At 39.7% G+C, this 18,759-nt stretch overlaps 2 protein-coding genes across 2 annotated transcripts in view; one reads left to right on the top strand and one right to left on the bottom strand.

Moving 5' to 3' along the window:
* Window positions 1-7,616, bottom strand: part of CHRNA6 (cholinergic receptor nicotinic alpha 6 subunit) — a 59,839-nt gene extending 52,223 nt beyond the window's left edge. The window contains exon 1 of the mRNA XM_039351012.1: window positions 7,508-7,616. The gene's annotated coding sequence lies outside the window, so the exon portion shown is untranslated. The remainder of the gene's footprint in view (window positions 1-7,507) is intronic.
* Window positions 7,205-18,759, top strand: part of LOC120311474 (neuronal acetylcholine receptor subunit alpha-7-like) — a 90,044-nt gene continuing 78,489 nt past the window's right edge. The window contains exon 1 of the mRNA XM_039351009.1: window positions 7,205-7,693. Coding sequence (XP_039206943.1) covers window positions 7,615-7,693 — 79 coding nt within the window. The 5' untranslated portion in view covers window positions 7,205-7,614. The remainder of the gene's footprint in view (window positions 7,694-18,759) is intronic.

Here is an 18,759-nt window from a genome sequence, read left to right on the forward strand (position 1 = left end):
TGGAAGTGACCTTGGAGGTCATCTAGTCTAACCCCCTGTTCAGGAAAGAAACCCTATACCATTTCAGACAAATGGCTGCCCAGTCTCTTCTTAAAAACTTCCAGTGTTGGAGCATTCACCACTTCTGGAGGCAGGTTGTTCCACTGGTTAATTGTTCTGACTGTCAGGAAGTTTCTCCTTACTTCTAGTTTGCTTCTCTCCTTGATTAGTTTCCATCTGTTGCTTCTTGTCCTGCCTTCAGGTGTTTTGGAAAATAGCTTGACTCCTTCTTCTTTGTGGCAGCTCCTGGGATATTGGAACACTGCTATCATGTCCCCCCTTGTCCTTCTCTTCATTAAACTAGGCATACCCAATTCCAGCAACCGTTCCTTGTATGTTTTAGCCTCCCGTCCCCTAATCATCTTTGTTGCTCTTCTCTGTACTCTTTCTAGAGTCTCAACATCTTTTTTACATTGTGGTGACCAAAACTGGATGCATTATTCCAAGTGTGGCCTAGCACTGTGTTGGCTTTTTTGGCAGCTGCAGCACACTGCTGGCTCATATTTAAGTGAGTGTCCACTAGGAGTCTGCGATCCCTCTCACATTTGCTACTATTGAGCAATGTACCACCTATACTATACTTGTATATTTGGTTTTTCTTGCCTAAATGTAGAACCTTACTTTTTTCACTATTATCTTTTCTAGCGACAACTGTGCCATATTCTCCAAGGAAGCACTGAAATATATAGCACATAAGATTAATTACCTTGGCATATGGGATAGGCTTAGGTGACCACAAAGCTACTCTGAAGAAGCTTCCATGTAAGGCAGGGTAAGCTAATGCAACAGGCTGTGCACAATGCACAGCATGTTCTACAGATGGTTGCTTTGATCCCTGAATGAAAGCTAGATTGATGTTTGATGTACAGTTGGATTTGAAAGGAAAGAACCTCTCCTTTTAGAAGCCTTACTCTAGCTATTTAATGGAAACTTGATGATTTGTAAAATAACCATGGAGGTGCCTGTGTATGGCAGTTTCCTCTTTTCTCTATTATTAGTTACACAGCTCTAAATGATTAGCTTGTTTAGTGATTTTCCTTTTCTTTCTGTAATTTGTTTACTCAGCTTTGCCTGTGCTGTCTTGTCATAAACACATGTGCCTGGTTTCTGTGGCTGTCACTGCTAGCTGTGCTACTTGGCTGATACATCAGTTTGCTTATGAATCTCTCCTGTCTGCCAAGAATCTTACATGTCACCCACTTGCAAAGGCAATTGATTGCTTTTTGTAACAAGTATTTTGGCTTTTTGAGAACAATCACCTTTCTTTTTTCAAGAGACAAACTCTTCTGACACTTTTTTTTGTTAGAAATATTTGCTTGGCCCTGACATCTGTATGTTCTCTTCCCAGCATGTTTTTCACATCGTGTTTTGTCAGCTTTTATAGAAATGGCATTCAGCACCTCCATAGCAGGCTTGACACTTTATGAAATACTTTTCAAAACAATTGTTTTGAACTCAAACTTTTATCGTTTCAGTAACGGGAACATAGCTTTTTCTATGTTCCAAGATGTCAATTAATTTCCAAATTGACCGAGTGTGAAAATAAACGGAGTAATTTTCAGTTTCTATGAAGCTAAGTGTCACTGGGCATGGCCCATTCTACCATTAGAGAGAGTAAGATAGCTGCCTCAAGCTGTTCATAGGGGACCATAAAGGAACAATATAGAACTACTTATTTGATAAAATGTATTTTGATAGAGTTGGAACCTTTGGCTGCTCTCCTCAGAGCAGAAGAATATTATGGAATAACCCTGATATCTACCTACAAAGAAGATTGTCTGTGATGGTTTTGCATGACCTACTGTTTTGGCCTTCTTTCTTTCCTATCAGTCACAAATGAGTGCAGGATAATTCTGAATTAACCTACTCCCAATACCATGATCAGTAATGGCACTAACTAACTGATTTAATTACTTAATTCATATGAACAAATACAAACTATATGAACATTGGTAATTCAGTATTCCTTCCTTCCTTCCTTCCTTCCTTCCTTCCTTCCTTCCTTCCTTCCTTCCTTCCTTCCTTCCTTCCTTCCTTCCTTCCTTCCTTCCTTCCAATAGAATAGAATAGAATACAATACAATACAATACAATAACAGAGTTGGAAGGGACCTTGGAGGTCTTCTAGTCCAACCTCCTGCTCAGGCAGAAAACCCTATACTATTTCAGACAAATGGTTGTCAATCTCTTCTTAAAAATTTCCAGTGTTGGAGCATTCGCAACTTCTGGAGGCAAGTTGTTCCACTGATTAATTTTTCTAACTGTCAGGAAATTTCTCCTTAGTTCTAGATTGCTTCTCTCCTTGATTAGTTTCCATCCATTGCTTCTTGTCCTGCCGTCAGGGGCTATGGAGAATAGCTTGACTCCCTCTTCTTTGTGGCAACTCCTGAGATATTGGAACACTGCTATCATGTCACCCCTGGTCCTTCTCTTCATTAAACTAGACATACCCAATTCCAGCAACTGTTCTTTATATATTTTAGCCCCCATCATCTTTGTTGCTCTTCTCTGCACTCTTTCTAAAGTCTCAACATCTTTTTTACGTCGTGGTAACCAAAACTGGATGCATTATTCCAATTGTGGCCTTACCAAGGCATTATAAAGTGGTATTAATACTTCACGTGATCTTGATTCTATCCCTCTGTTAATGCAGCCTAGAACTGTGTTGGCTTTTTTGGCAGCTGCAGCACACTGCTGGCTCATATTTAAGTGATTGTCCACTAGGACTCCGAGATCCCTCTCATAGTTACTACTCTTGAGCAAGGTACCACCTATACTGTACTTGTACATGTGGTTTTTCTTGCTTAAATGTAGAATCTTATTTTTTTCACCATTGAATAACATTTTATGTCCATCTCTGTCAAGATCCTTCTGTACCTTAAGCCTATCTTCTGGAGTTTTGGCTATTCCTGCCAGCTATTGGCTATTCCTTCCTTCCTTCCTTCCTTCCTTCCTTCCTTCCTTCCTTCCTTCCTTCCTTCCTTCCTTCCTTCCTTCCTTCCTTCCTTCCTTCCTTCCTTCCTTCCTTCTTTCCCTCAGTTCTAATGCACTTTCCCAAAGAGCATTCAAAGAAATGTTTGATGAAAAGGAGTTAAACTTGAAACGACAATGAAGAATTGCAAATCAATTGCCAACGCCATTCCCCCACAAAAATCAATAAATTTACTAGAGTAATCAATTAAAATTCTGTTCCATGTTCAATAACAGAAAGTGCTGTGGCTTCAGAACAAGAAAAAGAACATTATTTCTCAAGCTATGCAGAACGTATTCTGCTTCAGTGTGGAGTGATGGAAGAAGCTGTACAGAAACCAGAAATATATTTTACAACTTTTCTGTGTTTCTGTAACTGTGAACTGATTGATGATGTTCCTCTCCATAAATAGGTTTTTTTAAATAATTTATTTCATCCCATATCAACAATCTTATTTTTTAAGATACAGTAAACTAAACCTGGTAAAGAAAAGGATATGTACCTGGAGAAACAAATCTATCATGTTTACAAATCTATCTGTATTTTCACACCTCTGTTTATACCCTGCCAAACAAAACTTGGTTAAATATATCATATGTCTAACTGACTTATGTGTTTATCCTGTTTATTATGTGTTTAAATACTGTTTATTAAAATTTTGAAAAAGAATGGCAAGGAATATTCTAAGATCTAACTATATACAGAGGGAGAAAGGAATCTGAAAAATAATTTTATAAAAAATAAATAATTATTTCTCTGAACAGATTCCGTTGCTGACACATTTAAAAACAGTTTGAGAGCCAGTTTGATGTAGTAGTGAAGGTGCTGGCCTAGAAACCAGGAGTCTGTGAGTTCTAGTCCTGCCTTAGGCATGAAAGTCTGGTGGGTGACTTGGGCCCAGTCAGCTCATAGAATTTTTGCTGTGGGGAAAATGGGAGGAGTATTAGATATGTTTTTCTCCTTGAATTACGTATTACAAAGGTGTGATAAAAAAATAATAACTCGTGAGACCACAAAATAGACAAAGTAATAGAAAATAAAAAAGCAAATGTGCTGTAGGACTTTAGAATTCAAAAAGAAAAGCATCGGCCACATAACATCCCAGAACAATTGTTGATAAAAAAAACCAAAATAGATAGTGGATATTGCAATTCCAAAACAACTGGAATACCACATGGATATCATCGGCACTGAAAAAAAACATCATCAGTCAAATGCAAAAGGCAGCTTTATTTAGAATAGTTTACATCTTGGGACAATACTTTTAACACCATTAAACATTAACATCTGCCTATCCCAGGTCCTTGGGAAGGACTCGATTGGTGGGTAAAAATGCCAAATCCAGTTTGAACATCTGGCCGACTGTGTGATCAATCCTAATAATTAAATAAAATGCATTTTGAAGTTGTTTTTATGAATTGTTGAATATTATGACTGCATAGGACCTTGGATTTGATCTATAGAAGGTGCCTTAAAAAGCACAAAAGAGCAAATGTACCAAAGTGTGCATAATTTTTTGATAATCACAACCCCAAATGTACTATTGTTCATGAACAAAACACTTCTGACAGGCCACAAAAAAACAATCTCTGTGAAGAATTAAGGTAGTTTTGTATTACAGAGAAAGAAGGACATTTTATAGATGTTCGGCCTTTTTTCCTTAGAATTTCTGAGTGTAGTAATTTGACTCATAGAATAAAGGAAGACACAAATTTTCCCAATGAGTTAAAAAACAGTTGGATGAATGGTCTGATACAATACATGAAACTGATTTTAAAACGGAACAATAGAGCTGACAACGCTAGGAACCACTTGCTATCACTGCTGGAGAAATCTAACAAAAGGGTTAGATTTGTAAGCATTTACTGGATCTGTGATGTCTGGAACATAGTTTCAAAGGATTAGAATCATTTGTACACTGAGCAACAGAAACACTAAGAGAACAAAGAATATACAAATATAACAAAAAATAACAGATGCATTATTAAGTTACTTAGGACTCCCCCCCCCTTCCTTATGTACTTTCAAACTGTTATACAAAGAACATGAGAAAAAGGGTGAGGAAAGACTCTTTTCATCTTCTTGGGCCAGTCTCTACAATACATCATATTTACACTTTCAGCAGAGTTTGATGAAAGTGTAAATATTACACTTAGTCTTTTTGCATTTGAAGTTCTTAATTTTAAATTAACACAACTTCTATTCTTTCTTATGGTCCGTATTATTAATATAAAGAATTTCATTAATTTTTTCCATCAGTTGATAATTTAAGCAAGATTGCTGCATTAAAAAAATCGGGGGGGGGGGGAAGGAGGGAGAGCACAGTCGTTTCTCTACAAGATTTGTTGATCTAAATCAGTGTTTTTCAAACCTGGCAATTTTAAAGGGTGTGGACCTCAGCTTCCAGAATTTCCTAGACAGCATGCTAGGAAGCCTTGAGTATTTATTTTATAAACAAAGGAGTGGGCCAACCATCTCACCACTTTAAAATTGCCAAAATTCCATAGAGCTCACCTTAATGTATCTCCATCTGCTTTGCCAACAGCCTGGATCCTCCATAGGTTCCTCTATAATAAATGGACATTTCTGTGTGGGACAAATGCTAGTTCTATTGCTTCATTATGAATATTGCATTGAGTACGCTAATTGTACTTTTCTAATAAAAAAAATCTAGGTTATCCACACTAATGCTGTTCTTCTACTACTATCCTACTATCTACTTCTACTACTATCTACTACTATCCTATAATAAGTACTAAGAGCTGTGGTGGTTAGAATGCAGCATTGCTGGCTCAAGATGGACTCACCCTTTCACCCTTTCAAAGCCAGTAAAATAAGGGCCCAGATTGTTGGGGAAAATATGCTGACTCTGTAAACCGCTTAGAAAGGGCTGTAAAGCGGTAGATAAGTCTAAGTGCTATTGCTATTATATGCAATACAGATGGCCCTCGACTTACAATCACAATTGGGACCAGATTTCTATTGCTAAACAAGAAAGTTGTTAAATGACACCTATATGATTTTGTGACTTTTTTTTGCCATGGTTGTTAAATGAATCATTGCAGGTTATTAAGTGAATTCAGCTTCCCCCATTTACTTTGCTTTTTGGAAGCTGGCTGGGAAGGTCACAAATGGAGATCATGTGAACTTGGGGTGCTGTAACCATCGTAAATACATGCTGGATGCCAAGGGCCTGAATTCTGGTCATGTAACAATGGGGATGCTGTCATGGTCATAAGTGCAAGTCACTTTTTTCAGTGCCATTGAACTCTGAACAGTCACTAAATAATGGTTGTAAGTCAAACACTACTTATATAATTAATATATTTTTATTTTGCATTAAAAGGTAAAAGCCAATGTACGATAACGGAAAACTTTTATTTTTATAGCACTGTTCTTTTTAGCTACACATGATCCAGATACTGTTTGTGTGATCAGCGTCTGTATTTTGTGTCTTGTCCTTGAGGTTGCTGACCATTAACTGAAAGCAAAGGAGAAAGCTTAAGAAGGGAAGCGCATCTTGCCTTGCTTGACTCCCCTACTCGAGGCATCTACCGTACTACTTACTCTAAGTCAGTCAGTGATCCTCTTTTTTTTAATCTGAAGCTGTGGGTTTCCCAAATAAAAGTACACTTAGCAACAACAAAAAGTATGTCGTTTGCAAAGCATTTCTTTCAAGGCTGAGTTCAGTAGGGCGGGGGGACTAAATTGACTGCTCCTTAAACAGAAACAAAAGGGGACGTGGTTGAGCATGGGATATCTAGGGGCCGAGAGCAGCGGGAGACGATGGGGGAGACAGAAAGACCCTCGCATCTGATTTATTTTCCTTCGGTTAGGGACAGAACCGGGGCGCCATAGAGGGGAGCCCAACAAGCAACTTTCTCTCGACTCTTCCTTCGCGCCTGCGGCTCCGCACCCTCCTCCCTTGGCGCACGCTCGCCGCCCCCTTCCTCTCCCCCCCCCACCGCCTCCCCTCATTGTCTTCCCGACCGCGTCGGGCGATAAATTCCTGACTGAAAATCGCTCCGGCAGCTACGCAAGCAATCAGATTGGAGCTGCCGTCGTCTCGCACCGCCTGGCGCGCGTTAGGTCGAGAACCCCCGCCTTCTCCTCCTAGCGCAGAAAGCCCCCCTGCTGACGTGCGTGGGGCTGCTGAGGTACCCGCTACGAAGGCAAGTTGGGAAGGTACCAAATCTCAATATTCCCCCCACCCCACCCGGCCGCCCGCCTCCGGAGCACCATGTCGCTTTCGCATTCTTCCCTCGGCCACCCCTCCAGCCCCGCTTCTGGGCTTTGGCGCCTTCCCTCTCTCTGGCTGTGAAAAGCGCAGCGCGCTTCGAGGCGAGAGAGGAGGACGCGAACGCAACAAGCCCCTTTCTTCGCCGCCGACCTCAGGGAAGTCAGCCGTGGCGCTCTCCAGCGAACAGCCGGAGTGCCAGGACATGTAATTCGGACGAAGGTTGTTTTCCCCATCCAGGTGGCCAAAGTGGCTTCTTACCCCGTGCTCTTTCCAGCGACCTTTTCTCTCGTCCGTTGCAAGCGGGAAGAGTTCCTTCCTTCCTTCCTTCCTTCCTTCCCGTGTGGTCTGGTGTCGTGAGGTTGACAATGCTGACGGAGAGATGTCTGGGATTGCTATACTGTGGCTTGTATCTCTGGGCATCTTTGTTTCTTTCTTTTTTGCAAGGTAAGTTCTGGGTTGTTTGTGGTGGCTTTGGCTATTTAAAAAAACAACAACATCGCAGTGGGATCTTTTTTCTTTCTTTCTTTCTGATTTCCTTGGAGAGGTGCCTCTGGGACCTTGTCTTGTAAAAGGACTTTATTCATTCCCACTGGAAATGAAGAGGGCAGGATGGCTTGATTGAATGGGGTCTATTAAAAATTGGAACTTGAACTCCAGACGGATATATATTGTTTTGATTTATTTTTTTGTCCTGCATATGATGCAGGAGATGCGTGTGTATGTGTGTGCGTTTGTGCGCATAAATTAGAAAAAAGCTTGGAGGGGGAGAGGTGATTTAACTACAGTACTGTAAAAAGTGCCACTTTTTCTTCTGTTTTGATAACTTCTTTTTGAGAGCATACTTGTCAGCTATAAAAATGAGAGCCTGCAACCGGCAGAAAAACAATGCAGTGTGAATTTCCTAACCAAATATGACACATATCCTCAGATATGACAAGATAAATATAGGATTGATTTAAGAGTCATCATGGGCTGGTTCATTAGGTTTAAAGTATATACACCTGAGAGAAGGAGAATTATCTGTTTAAGTATTTGTCCTATTATCTTTTACTTACTGTATTAAGTCAGGAATTAATTTAAAAGACAACATGAGTTCTGTTAGAGTGTGGAAAGAAGCTTGACTCACTCTAGTTGGCATACCTGGAGTATTGTTTACTTTTATACATTTGTCTCATGCCAGTGATTTGAGTAGGTTTTGGCTTAATTTTAGAAGATGGACCAGGGTGATGTGAATATAGTAGATATAATGAACCTGTACATGCAGGCTAGTACTTTATAGCTACAGTATGATATGAAATTGTTAAAGGATGATGCAATTCAATTGACAAAAACCAAGAGAACAGAAATCCAGATAAACATTTTTAAAAATGGGAAAAGACCCCAACAAATGTAATAGAGCACTATATAACACTTTCAAGAGGTTTGTATCCTATATACTGTAGAGCAGTGGTTCTCAACCTGTGGGTCGGGACCCCATTTGGGGTCGAACGACCATTTCACGGGGGTCGCCAGACCAGGCTGTCCGCCATTTTTCCCCCTTTCCTTTGGCCACGCCCCTAGCACCCGGTGATGTATAAGTGGTTGGGGGTCACCACAACATGGGGAACTGTATTATGGGGTCGCGGCATTACAAAGGTTGAGAACCACTGCTGTAGAGAGAGAGTAGTACAAAAAGTAAAATCCTATAGATCAAATCAACTTGATTTGAGTTTTATCAAAAGAAAAATCTGAATGATTGTATCTTCATTTAAGGACCAGACATAAGTTACCCTTTCTTATTTTTACTCTGTTCTTTATCTGTAAAATAAGGAAATGTTAATCTACCATAAAAGATGTAAAATGCTTACTATTATAAAGGACTATTTATCATACTAAATAGATTTTTAATATTCCTGTTCTTGTTCCTAAACCTGATTGACAAATATTTTAATTATAAATACTTGACTATATATGGCCTTATTTTAATATTACTATCAAGCAGAGAATTTCCCCTATATACCCTCAAAATGATAAAAACAGACAAGAAAGAGTGCTTGACAGGTCAGAAGATTCCCTTCCAGTCTTGCCTCTTTCTTTAAAAAAAAAAACATTTCGTTACATATAGTACCAATAATGCTAAACATATAATTTAAAAACCTTCTAGGACTCAGATGAACTTAACATTGCAATGCTATACATGTACACTTAGAAGTGTCTTTAATTGGGCAAGCCCAGAGAAGACTAAATGTATAGTTTGGGGATGCAGTTTGAGAGTTTTAATCTAACTTATATGGGGTTACCAACTCCTTTATTATCGTAGCAGCTTTGAATCTAAAAGTCTAAATATGTGTGCGGAGATAGTTTTCTATGTTGGATTACTTGATGGGCCTAGGATAGTTTTAGGATGGAGACCTTCTTTTATCTTGCTAGTGGACCTCCTATTGACAGACCAAAATGCTAGATATAGTGGAGAGTTTTTTTTTTCATAGAATAAGTGAAATGATTAGACTTAAAGTTTACCCCAAGAAGCTAGGCTGATTTCCACTGGAGTCCTTGGGCATTGTGAAGGCATTGTGAAGTGCCTAAAGATTAGGCTAGCTGTTTGTATTCATGGCTCCATCTGGACTTTTTGATGAGGCTTTGGCCAGGTCTGCCTTTGCCCACTAAAACAAGTAAACCAGCTCTTCTTAAAGTTGGAGACCCTTGCTATAGTTACTGATGCCCTCATTAGCTTTTGATTGGATTGCTGCAATGTGTTCCCCTTGAAGATAACTTTGAAACTGCAACTAGTTCAGAATGCAGAAGCCCACATGCTGACTGGTGAGAATCAGTCCAGTATTACAACAACTACTGTATATTGTGGACAACGCCTTTGTTAGATTAACAAGTACAATCCAAGTTCCTGCATTTAAAGCGCTACTTGGGCAAAGGGGAAACTACTCCTTCCATAGTGATTTTGGCTGGTTTGCTTCTGTTCTGCTCAGGAGTGAATACTATAGGTTATTTTAGGCCTGGTAGTAAAAGAAGACCAAGGTGCAAAACCATATTTCATTCCCTGGAATAAGTTTCTTGCTCTGAAATCTGGAGGGTTGTCTTTAACAACAACAACAACTCCCATGCATCTTTAAAAAAAAAAACACAATTCAAACTTGGTTTTTCAGATAAGGTTTTAATGACCAACATTCCCCTCTTGCTTTCCACTTTTGCTGGTTGCATAATGATGTTTTAATTTGAAACGTACATATTTACATCGGATTGTTTGTAAATCTTATTGTTTGCTTTGAAAATTGCCAAGGATGTTTGTAATAGAACTCTTAATAGTATGTAACTTTTGAGAAATAAATACATAAATAAATAATCTGGATTATTTGAAACATATTAGCAGATAATTAGTCTGGTTTTGAAATTAATTCTGTAATTCTAGATAACTATACATTCTTGAATGTGTGAATGGGAGAAAGGGGCATTGTATATCTCATAGCCTTTCTTCTTTTCATTCTGTGTAACTTTATAAAAATAAATCAATAGCATCATGAGTGGGGAAGATAGAGGTCATCATATCTTTTAGTTCTGTGGATCAAACATAGTGCTGCATACTTGGTTTCCTTTTCATGAGATGAGTGGAAAAGATAGTTGCTCAATGTTGTCAGCATCAACAGCTCTAATCATTTGTTTGAGGAATATCCCTGACTTTCATAAGTTATTTCCCTTATAATGGTTCAATCCACTGCATGTGGTCAGCGGAATACTAGTCACAGGGATCTAAACAGGTTCATGAAAGCTTAGGTCCTGGGACTATATGTATATGATTGAACAGCCAATCATTTCTATAACCTATTCTGATAGAAATGAAGCAGTAATGTGTATTGGCTAGCATAAGTGTATATTAAAAGAGAAGTAAAGGTCAATGGTCTTGTTGAGGTGTATTATAGATTTACTATTTGGAATGGCGTAATGTACATTTTCTATCCCATTAGTAATGCTTCTTGGCCTGTCTCTGGTCTCATGCTTTTTTTGGAACTTATATAGAAGCAAACTCTTTGCCATGGTCAATGCCAGCACCTACACAATTTGGGATTAGTGCCCATAAACAATTGCCCACTGAACAGAGCTGAAGTTTTAACACTATTACCATGTTGATGTTTTTCTAAGCTCAGAAATGTAAAATGACAGAATAGAATAGAATGGAATGGAATGGAAGGGACCTTAGAGGTCTTCTAGTCCAGTCCCCTGCTCAAGCAGTAGAACCTATACCATCCCAGACAGATGATGATGATGATGATGATGATGATGATGATGATGATAATAATAATAATAATAATAATAATAATAATAATAATTCGGCGTTGATCTGCTAGTCTCTGTTCTGTTATTTCTGATTCTGGATGTTGTTCTTTCCAGAACTGGTGCATTCGTTTTAGATATCCTCTTCTTGTTGGACTTGATCTGTAGTAACAGATCATTATTTCTTTGTTTTCCATCACTGTGTATCTGCGACGGGTAAACACCTTTTCTTCCAGTAGTTCTGCAGCTGTTGGCCCTGGTTGCTCAGCCAACAGTCCTGAATCCTGTAACCCATTTTTCACCAGATATCCAGGAACTCCGATATTTAGCGCAGACCTTGTTAACCCGGGCGACGTCCGAGCCGGTATGGCATTCTGCAATTTACGTCTCACCATATTTTTTATGGGAGAGACACTCTTTGTCTGACTCCTCTGATGAGACCTGTCCAGTATGGTTGAACCTCTGGCATAGCTCTCATCTTCCTCAGAGTACACAAGCCCCACAACCATGACACAGAAACAGAATTGGACGAACTGCAAAGGTTTACCCAGGGCAAAGAAATCAAAGCCTTACCAGAAGTAATTCAGAATGTAGAGGCAAACCAGGGGGAGTTGACAGTGAAGGAATCCAGCAGAGATATACAACTGTTCTCATTTGGAAACCAGGCACCTCTTCCTCAGGAAGAACAAAACCCTCTAACTAAAGAAATAAAAGAATTGAAACAAAGAATAACTGAGCATCTAGAACAGCACAAAAACAACAGAATAAGGCTACCTGCATTGAAGCTTGTTCCAAAGAAACAGCTAGCACAAGCATTAAAAGATGCAAATACTGCAATATCAAGTATAAGCACCAATTCACTGCAAGAAACAAACCAACTAATGTACAGCACAGCTGCAGTTATAACAGAATACCTGGGATGCAAAATCAACAAAGAAGAAAAACAAACAAACAGTGCACCAGAAAAATGGAAGGTTAGACTAGAAAATAAGATCAGCAAGTTAAGATCACATGCAAGCAAGCTAGAACAGATGAAAGAAAAGAAGCTGAAGAACAAGAAGACCAAAGAATACCTAATCAAGAAATACCACTTAGAAACAAGGAAGATCAAGGAAGCACTGGAAATAATAAAGCAACAAATAACAGCTATAGCCAGGAAAATCAGTAGATATGAAGCTCGAATTGCAAACTATAGGCAGAACCTCCAATTTCAATCCAATCAGAAACGTTTCTACCAATCCATCAATGGAGAAACTGCAAGGAATCAGTCAGTACCTGACAAGGAAGAAACAGTGCAGTTCTGGAAGCAGATATGGGATAACCCAAAGAAATACAACAAGGATGCGGCTTGGTTAAAAGAGGTGGATGCAAATAAAACAGAAGTTGAAATGAAAGAACTAGTAATAACAACAAAAATGGTAGAAAAAAGAGCAAAGAAAATCAAAAATTGGTCAGCACCAGGTGAAGATGAACTGCATGGGTTTTGGTTGAAACATCTAACTGTTATACACCCACTCATTGCCAAACAGTTCAACAATATACTACAAGGAGGAGAAATTGAAAAGTGGCTAACAACTGGGAAAACCTACCTAATAATGAAAAATCCAGCAAAAGGGGCAACACCAGGTAACTACAGGCCAATTACCTGCTTACCAACAACTTTCAAATTACTAACTGGTGTGGTAGCTGATGCAGTACAACAGCATCTAGTTGAAAACAATCTCTTTCCACCTGAGCAGAAAGGAAACCGCCCAATAGCAGAGGAACAAAAGATCAACTCCTAATAGACAAAATGATCTTGGAAAACTGCAAGAGAAGGAAGACCAACCTGAATGTGGCATGGATTGACTACAAAAAGGCATTTGACTCTCTGCCACATGATTGGATAATAAAGTGCCTAGAAATAACAGGAGTCAGTAGAAACATCAGAAAATTTGTGCAAAGATCGATGGCACAATGGAAGACACAGTTGCAGTTCAATGGTGAGAAGCTGGGAGAGGTTAATATCAAGAGAGGAATATTTCAAGGAGATTCATTATCACCATTACTATTTGTTATTGCACTGTTTCCTCTGTCAACAATACTGAATAACTCAGGACATGGCTATCAAACATCAAAAACATCTGCCAGACTATCCCACCTCCTTTACATGGATGATCTGAAGCTGTATGGAAAAACATCATCTGAAATAGAATCGCTGCTCAACACTGTCCGTATATATAGCCAAGATATTGTAATGGAGTTTGGCTTGGACAAATGTGCCACACTTACTATCAAACAAGGAAAAATAATGAAAACTGAAGGAATCAAGATGCCCCACGAAAATAACATTAAGAGTCTGGATGAGGAAGAGTACTACAAATACTTGGGTATCCTTCAAGCTGACAACATCAAGCACACTGAAGTCAAGAAAAAGATTAGAGGTGAATACATCAAGAGAGTGAAGAAGATCTTAAAGTCCAAACTCAATGGAGGAAATACCATAAAGGCAATCAACACCTGGGCAATCCCAGTTATTAGGTACACAGCTGGAATAGTGGACTGGACTCAAGCAGAACTAAAAGCAATGGGTAGGCAGACCAGAAAAATAATGACAATGAATCATGCCCTTCATCCACGCAGTGACATTGATAGACTTTATTTACCAAGGCAAATAGGTGGGCGTGGAATGCTACAAGTACATCAGATGGTTGAAGAAGAAAAAATGGCTTTGGAAGAATATCTGAAGAACAATGATGAAGATGCACTGAAATTAGTATATCAGGAAGGCTTACTAACTACTGGAGAGACCAAACTGGCCTACAAGAAAGACCAAATGAAGAACAGAATAGAGGCATGGGAAGACAAAGCACTACATGGCCAATACATGAAAAAAATAGCTGGGAAAGCAGATAATAATAAAACCTGGCAATGGCTAAGAGCAGGAAAATTGAAGAAAGAGACCGAGGGACTACTTCTGGCTGCACAAGACCAAGCCTTAAGGACAAATGCATACAAAGTCAAAATTGAGAAGACAGCAACAGACAGTAAGTGCCGCCTATGCAAAGAAGCTGAAGAAACAGTGGACCACTTGGTAAGCTGTTGCAAGAAGATTGCACAGATTTACAAGCAGCGGCATGACAAAGTAGCAACAATGGTGCATTGGAAGATCTGCAAAAAATATCATTTGCCTGTAAGCAAAAACTGGTGGGATCATAAAATAGAGAAAGTCATAGAAAATGATAAAATTAAACTGCTCTGGGACTTCAGAATTCAAACAGACAAGCACCTGCAACATAACACCCCAGACTTAACAATTGTCGATAAGAAAGACAAAAAAGTCTGGATAGTGGATGTGGCAGTGCCTGAGATAGCAGAATAGAAGAGAAAGAACTGGAGAAGATAACAAAATACAAAGACCTACAAATAGAAATAGAAAGACTGTGGCAAAAGCAAGCAAGGGTAGTACCAATAGTCATAGGCTCCTTGGGTGCAATCCCAAAACAACTGGAGCACCACTTGAACACCATTGGCATTGACAAATTCGCTATAGTCAATTGCAAAAGGCAGCCTTATTAGGAACTGCTTCCATCCTGCGACGATATCTGTAATACCATCAAACATCCACATCTGCCTATCCCAGGTCCTGGGTAAGGACTCGATAGGTAGACAAAATGCCAAATCCAGTCTGAACATCTGGCTGACTGTGCGATGATCGATAATAATAATAATAATCTCTAGTCCAGAAATGTCAAACTCGTGGTGTCACGTGATGTTGTGCAATGTATCAGAGCTTTTTCGCCATTGCCAGAAATGGGGTAGGCGTGGTTTCCCAATGATGCATCTGGCCCGCGGGCTGGCAGTTTGACATCCCTGCTCTAGTCTCTTCTTTAAAATCTCCAGTGATGGAGCACCCACAATTTCTGGAGGCAAGCTGTTCCACTGGTTAATTGTCCTCACTGTTAGGAAGTTTCTCCTTAATTCCAGGTTGCTTCTCTCTTTGATCAGTTTCCAACCGTTGTTTCTTGTTCTTCCCTCTGGTGAGCAATGTGACCTCTTCTTCCTTATGGCAGCTCTTCAGATACTGGAATACTGCTATCATGTCTTCCCTATTTCTTCTTTTCTTTAGACTACTAGCCAAACCCAAGTCCCGCAGTCGTTCTTTGTATGTTTTAGTCTCTAGGCATTTCATCATCTTAGTTGCTCTTTTCTGAATTTTTGCAAACTCTCAACATCTTTTTTGTGATATGGTGACCAAAATTGGCTGCAGTATTCTAGGTGTGGTCTTACTAGGGTTTTATAAAGTGGTACTAATACTTCATGTGATTCCGATTCTATGCCTCTGTTTATACAACCAAGGATTGTATTAGTTTTTTTGGTTGCTGCTGCACATTGGTGGCTCATAGTCAAGTGATCGTCCACTAGGACTCCAAGGTCCCTCTTACAGTTACTGGTTTTAAGCCAGGTCTTGCCCAATCTGTACTTATACCTTTGATTTTTTCCTGTCTAAATGTAAGATTAAGTAGATTAAGAATTGCAAAAGAGTAATATTTATTTCAGAGTAAAGTCTGTATGCAGTGTCTATTATGCAACAATTAATATACAATATAAATAATTTAAATAAATAATAAAATACATATTTATATGTAATATTAATTTGGCCAGGTGTTTAAAGTTTAGGTGAAAGTGCAAATCTCCATTAGAGTGGTTATCTTGGCACAATCCTAATAAGTTAGTTGCATAGTCCCCAACCTTTGCTTTTTAAGCTTCATGAATAGAATCCTGCATAGTGATTCTGTGACTTTTGCCACGTAACTTTACTGCATCTGAGTTGTCTGTTGGGAAGCAGAACACTGCAGATCCTAGTTACGCTGATTTCCGTGGCAAATGGAACTCCTTATTTAACCAGTGCAACCGTGGGAAGCAAAAGGCAAAGAGATTATGGAATAAATATATGGAAATAATCATAAATGGCTTGTCTGACACTTCTTCAAAGTTGGAAACACTTAAAAAAAACCCACTGCCCTGCAGGGAATATAATTCAAGCACATCTTCACAGTCCAGTACCAATACAGGACATGTAGAGTTAAAACTGGTTGTGACAATGAAGGTTTCAAGATTAGTATTTCAGTCCAGCAGGAATCATAAAGTGACACAATACTTTAAAAGTGTCTTTATAGTAGTGCAGTAAATTAGGTCAGAGTTGTGCAACTTGTGACCTGTCAAGCTGAACCGATCCCATTTGTTGTGTTATCCCACATACTTAATCATTCCTCAGCTTCTGTAGTCCCAGCAAGGCCATAACAGTAGAAGGTTTAGAAAGATCAGGAGGGTTACTATAGATAACTGGAGGATTGAGGGTCCACAAATTCTGTAAATTGGATTTGGTCTGTTTGGGAAATGGCTGAAACTCATGAGAGACTCTGAAAGACTGTTGAGTGAAATAGTGCAGCTAACAAGGTCAAGGAACAGGGCACTCCGATGAAAAGATGGGGTGGGGAAACAATTTCCTTCCATGATAAATGAATGAATGGCAAGTTATTATTACACGATGCCTTTTACTGTTTTTTTTAATGCTGTGCTTCTATTTGGGATAGAGCATAAATAAAAGATTAATTAATGTGACATCTTCTCTACTGTGTCAGCAGCAATCTGTCAGTGTAGCAACTGGGACTGTGGTTCGTTCTTTCATTTGTTGAAGACTGAATTTTATAAAACCTGCTCTAGGCCGTAATGTGGCAAATTAAGTAAAGCACACATATCCTTAAATATAAAATCGGTGGCATTTCCAACAGCTGCATCTCAACCTGCTGCCTGCTAGTTGAATTGAGTCTCAGAATTCCAAGCCAGCAATAACAACGGTATGAAAAGGAAATTCTGGCAAATGTGTCACATGCAAAAGCTTGCTCTTTTGTGATGCCTTATCTATATAGACTTACAACTGCCATTGGGACCAGAATTCATATTGCTAAGCATTGAGGTTATAAAGTGAGATGTCATGATACTGCATCACTTAGTGACAGCAATCCTGGCACATTGATGTCATTAACTGAGAATCACATATCATTAAGCAACTAATTACACACTGCAATCTAAAACATTCTAGGCTTGATCCCACCCAGCCCAAGCTTCAGTAAGGCAAAGGACTGCCTCCAACTTGTCTCAACCTCCTACCTCTTTGCCCATGTCTGCCCTTTGGACCATTGACATCAGACCAACCATCAAGTAAAGGATGCCCTAATCAAGGAACTGCCAATAAGCCAACAACAAACAAGCCCAACCAAAGAACCTCAAAGACCACCCCCACTAACGTCGACAAGGCAAGCCATTAGAATATAAACCGAGAGCAAATCCCATTCTTTACTAGCAGTGATGATGTTACCTAGTTTGGTATCTATGGAGATTCTCAGTTTTCCAGGTCATGGTTGTCTAAAAGGTGCTTTTTCAAGAGGCAACTGGATTTCCTTGTTGATATGCTGAAGAAGCTTCTTGGATGAGAAGTGAAACATCTTCAAAGAAAAACAAGAAAGTCCAGTTGCCTCTTGAAAGAGCACTTTTGAGATTACCTAGTTTGCTTAATGAAATGCTCACCCCCCACTTGCAGTGTTGCTAGCCTCCCCACGACCCTCGCGCCGGTGCTGGCTGTCCCATTTGCAGAGCGCGTATGCTCGCAGCCCCGTTCGTGCACATGCGTGCACAGCCACATTTGTGTGTGTGCACATGGATGCATAAAGGTGTCTGCCCCTCCCTTTCCCACCGGGCCGCCAACCCAGAAAGGTTGGGGACCCCTGACATAACTGACACAGAAAGAAACTGAGAAGAAAGACCTCCCTCCCAATGGACCAGAGAGTTAAAATGGCAGGTGGAAAGTTTGTACCTTCACACTTGCAAACTTCTGTTAATGTAATGACCTTACAATAAAGTAGAATTTGTTCATCTAATCCTGTTTCCTGTCTTGTTTACCTGGGACAGCTGACATCAGTCTTGCAAGTCTGAAGGTATGAGCTTCCTGCCCGCCACTTTTAACTTTCAATCATTAAGTGATTGTGGGCTTCTGCTCCTTTTGTCTGCTAGGAAGTATCTCTCCTTCTCCTTCCTCAAGCTACTCATGCATTCCATCACGCTGACCTCTGCTGTCCTCCACTCCACCGCCCCAGCTGACCTTCACTGTCTTCTTGCTTCCACTGCTGGCAAAAAAGTGAAATGCAGTCCCAAAACCGCGACTCCCCCCCCCAAAAAAACCCCAAAAAACCACCACCCCGAAGAAA

This window comes from Crotalus tigris, unplaced genomic scaffold (assembly GCF_016545835.1).
Source record: "Crotalus tigris isolate CLP2741 ecotype Arizona unplaced genomic scaffold, ASM1654583v1 scf7180000018368.3068619, whole genome shotgun sequence".
In the NCBI taxonomy this organism is placed as follows: domain Eukaryota; kingdom Metazoa; phylum Chordata; class Lepidosauria; order Squamata; family Viperidae; genus Crotalus; species Crotalus tigris.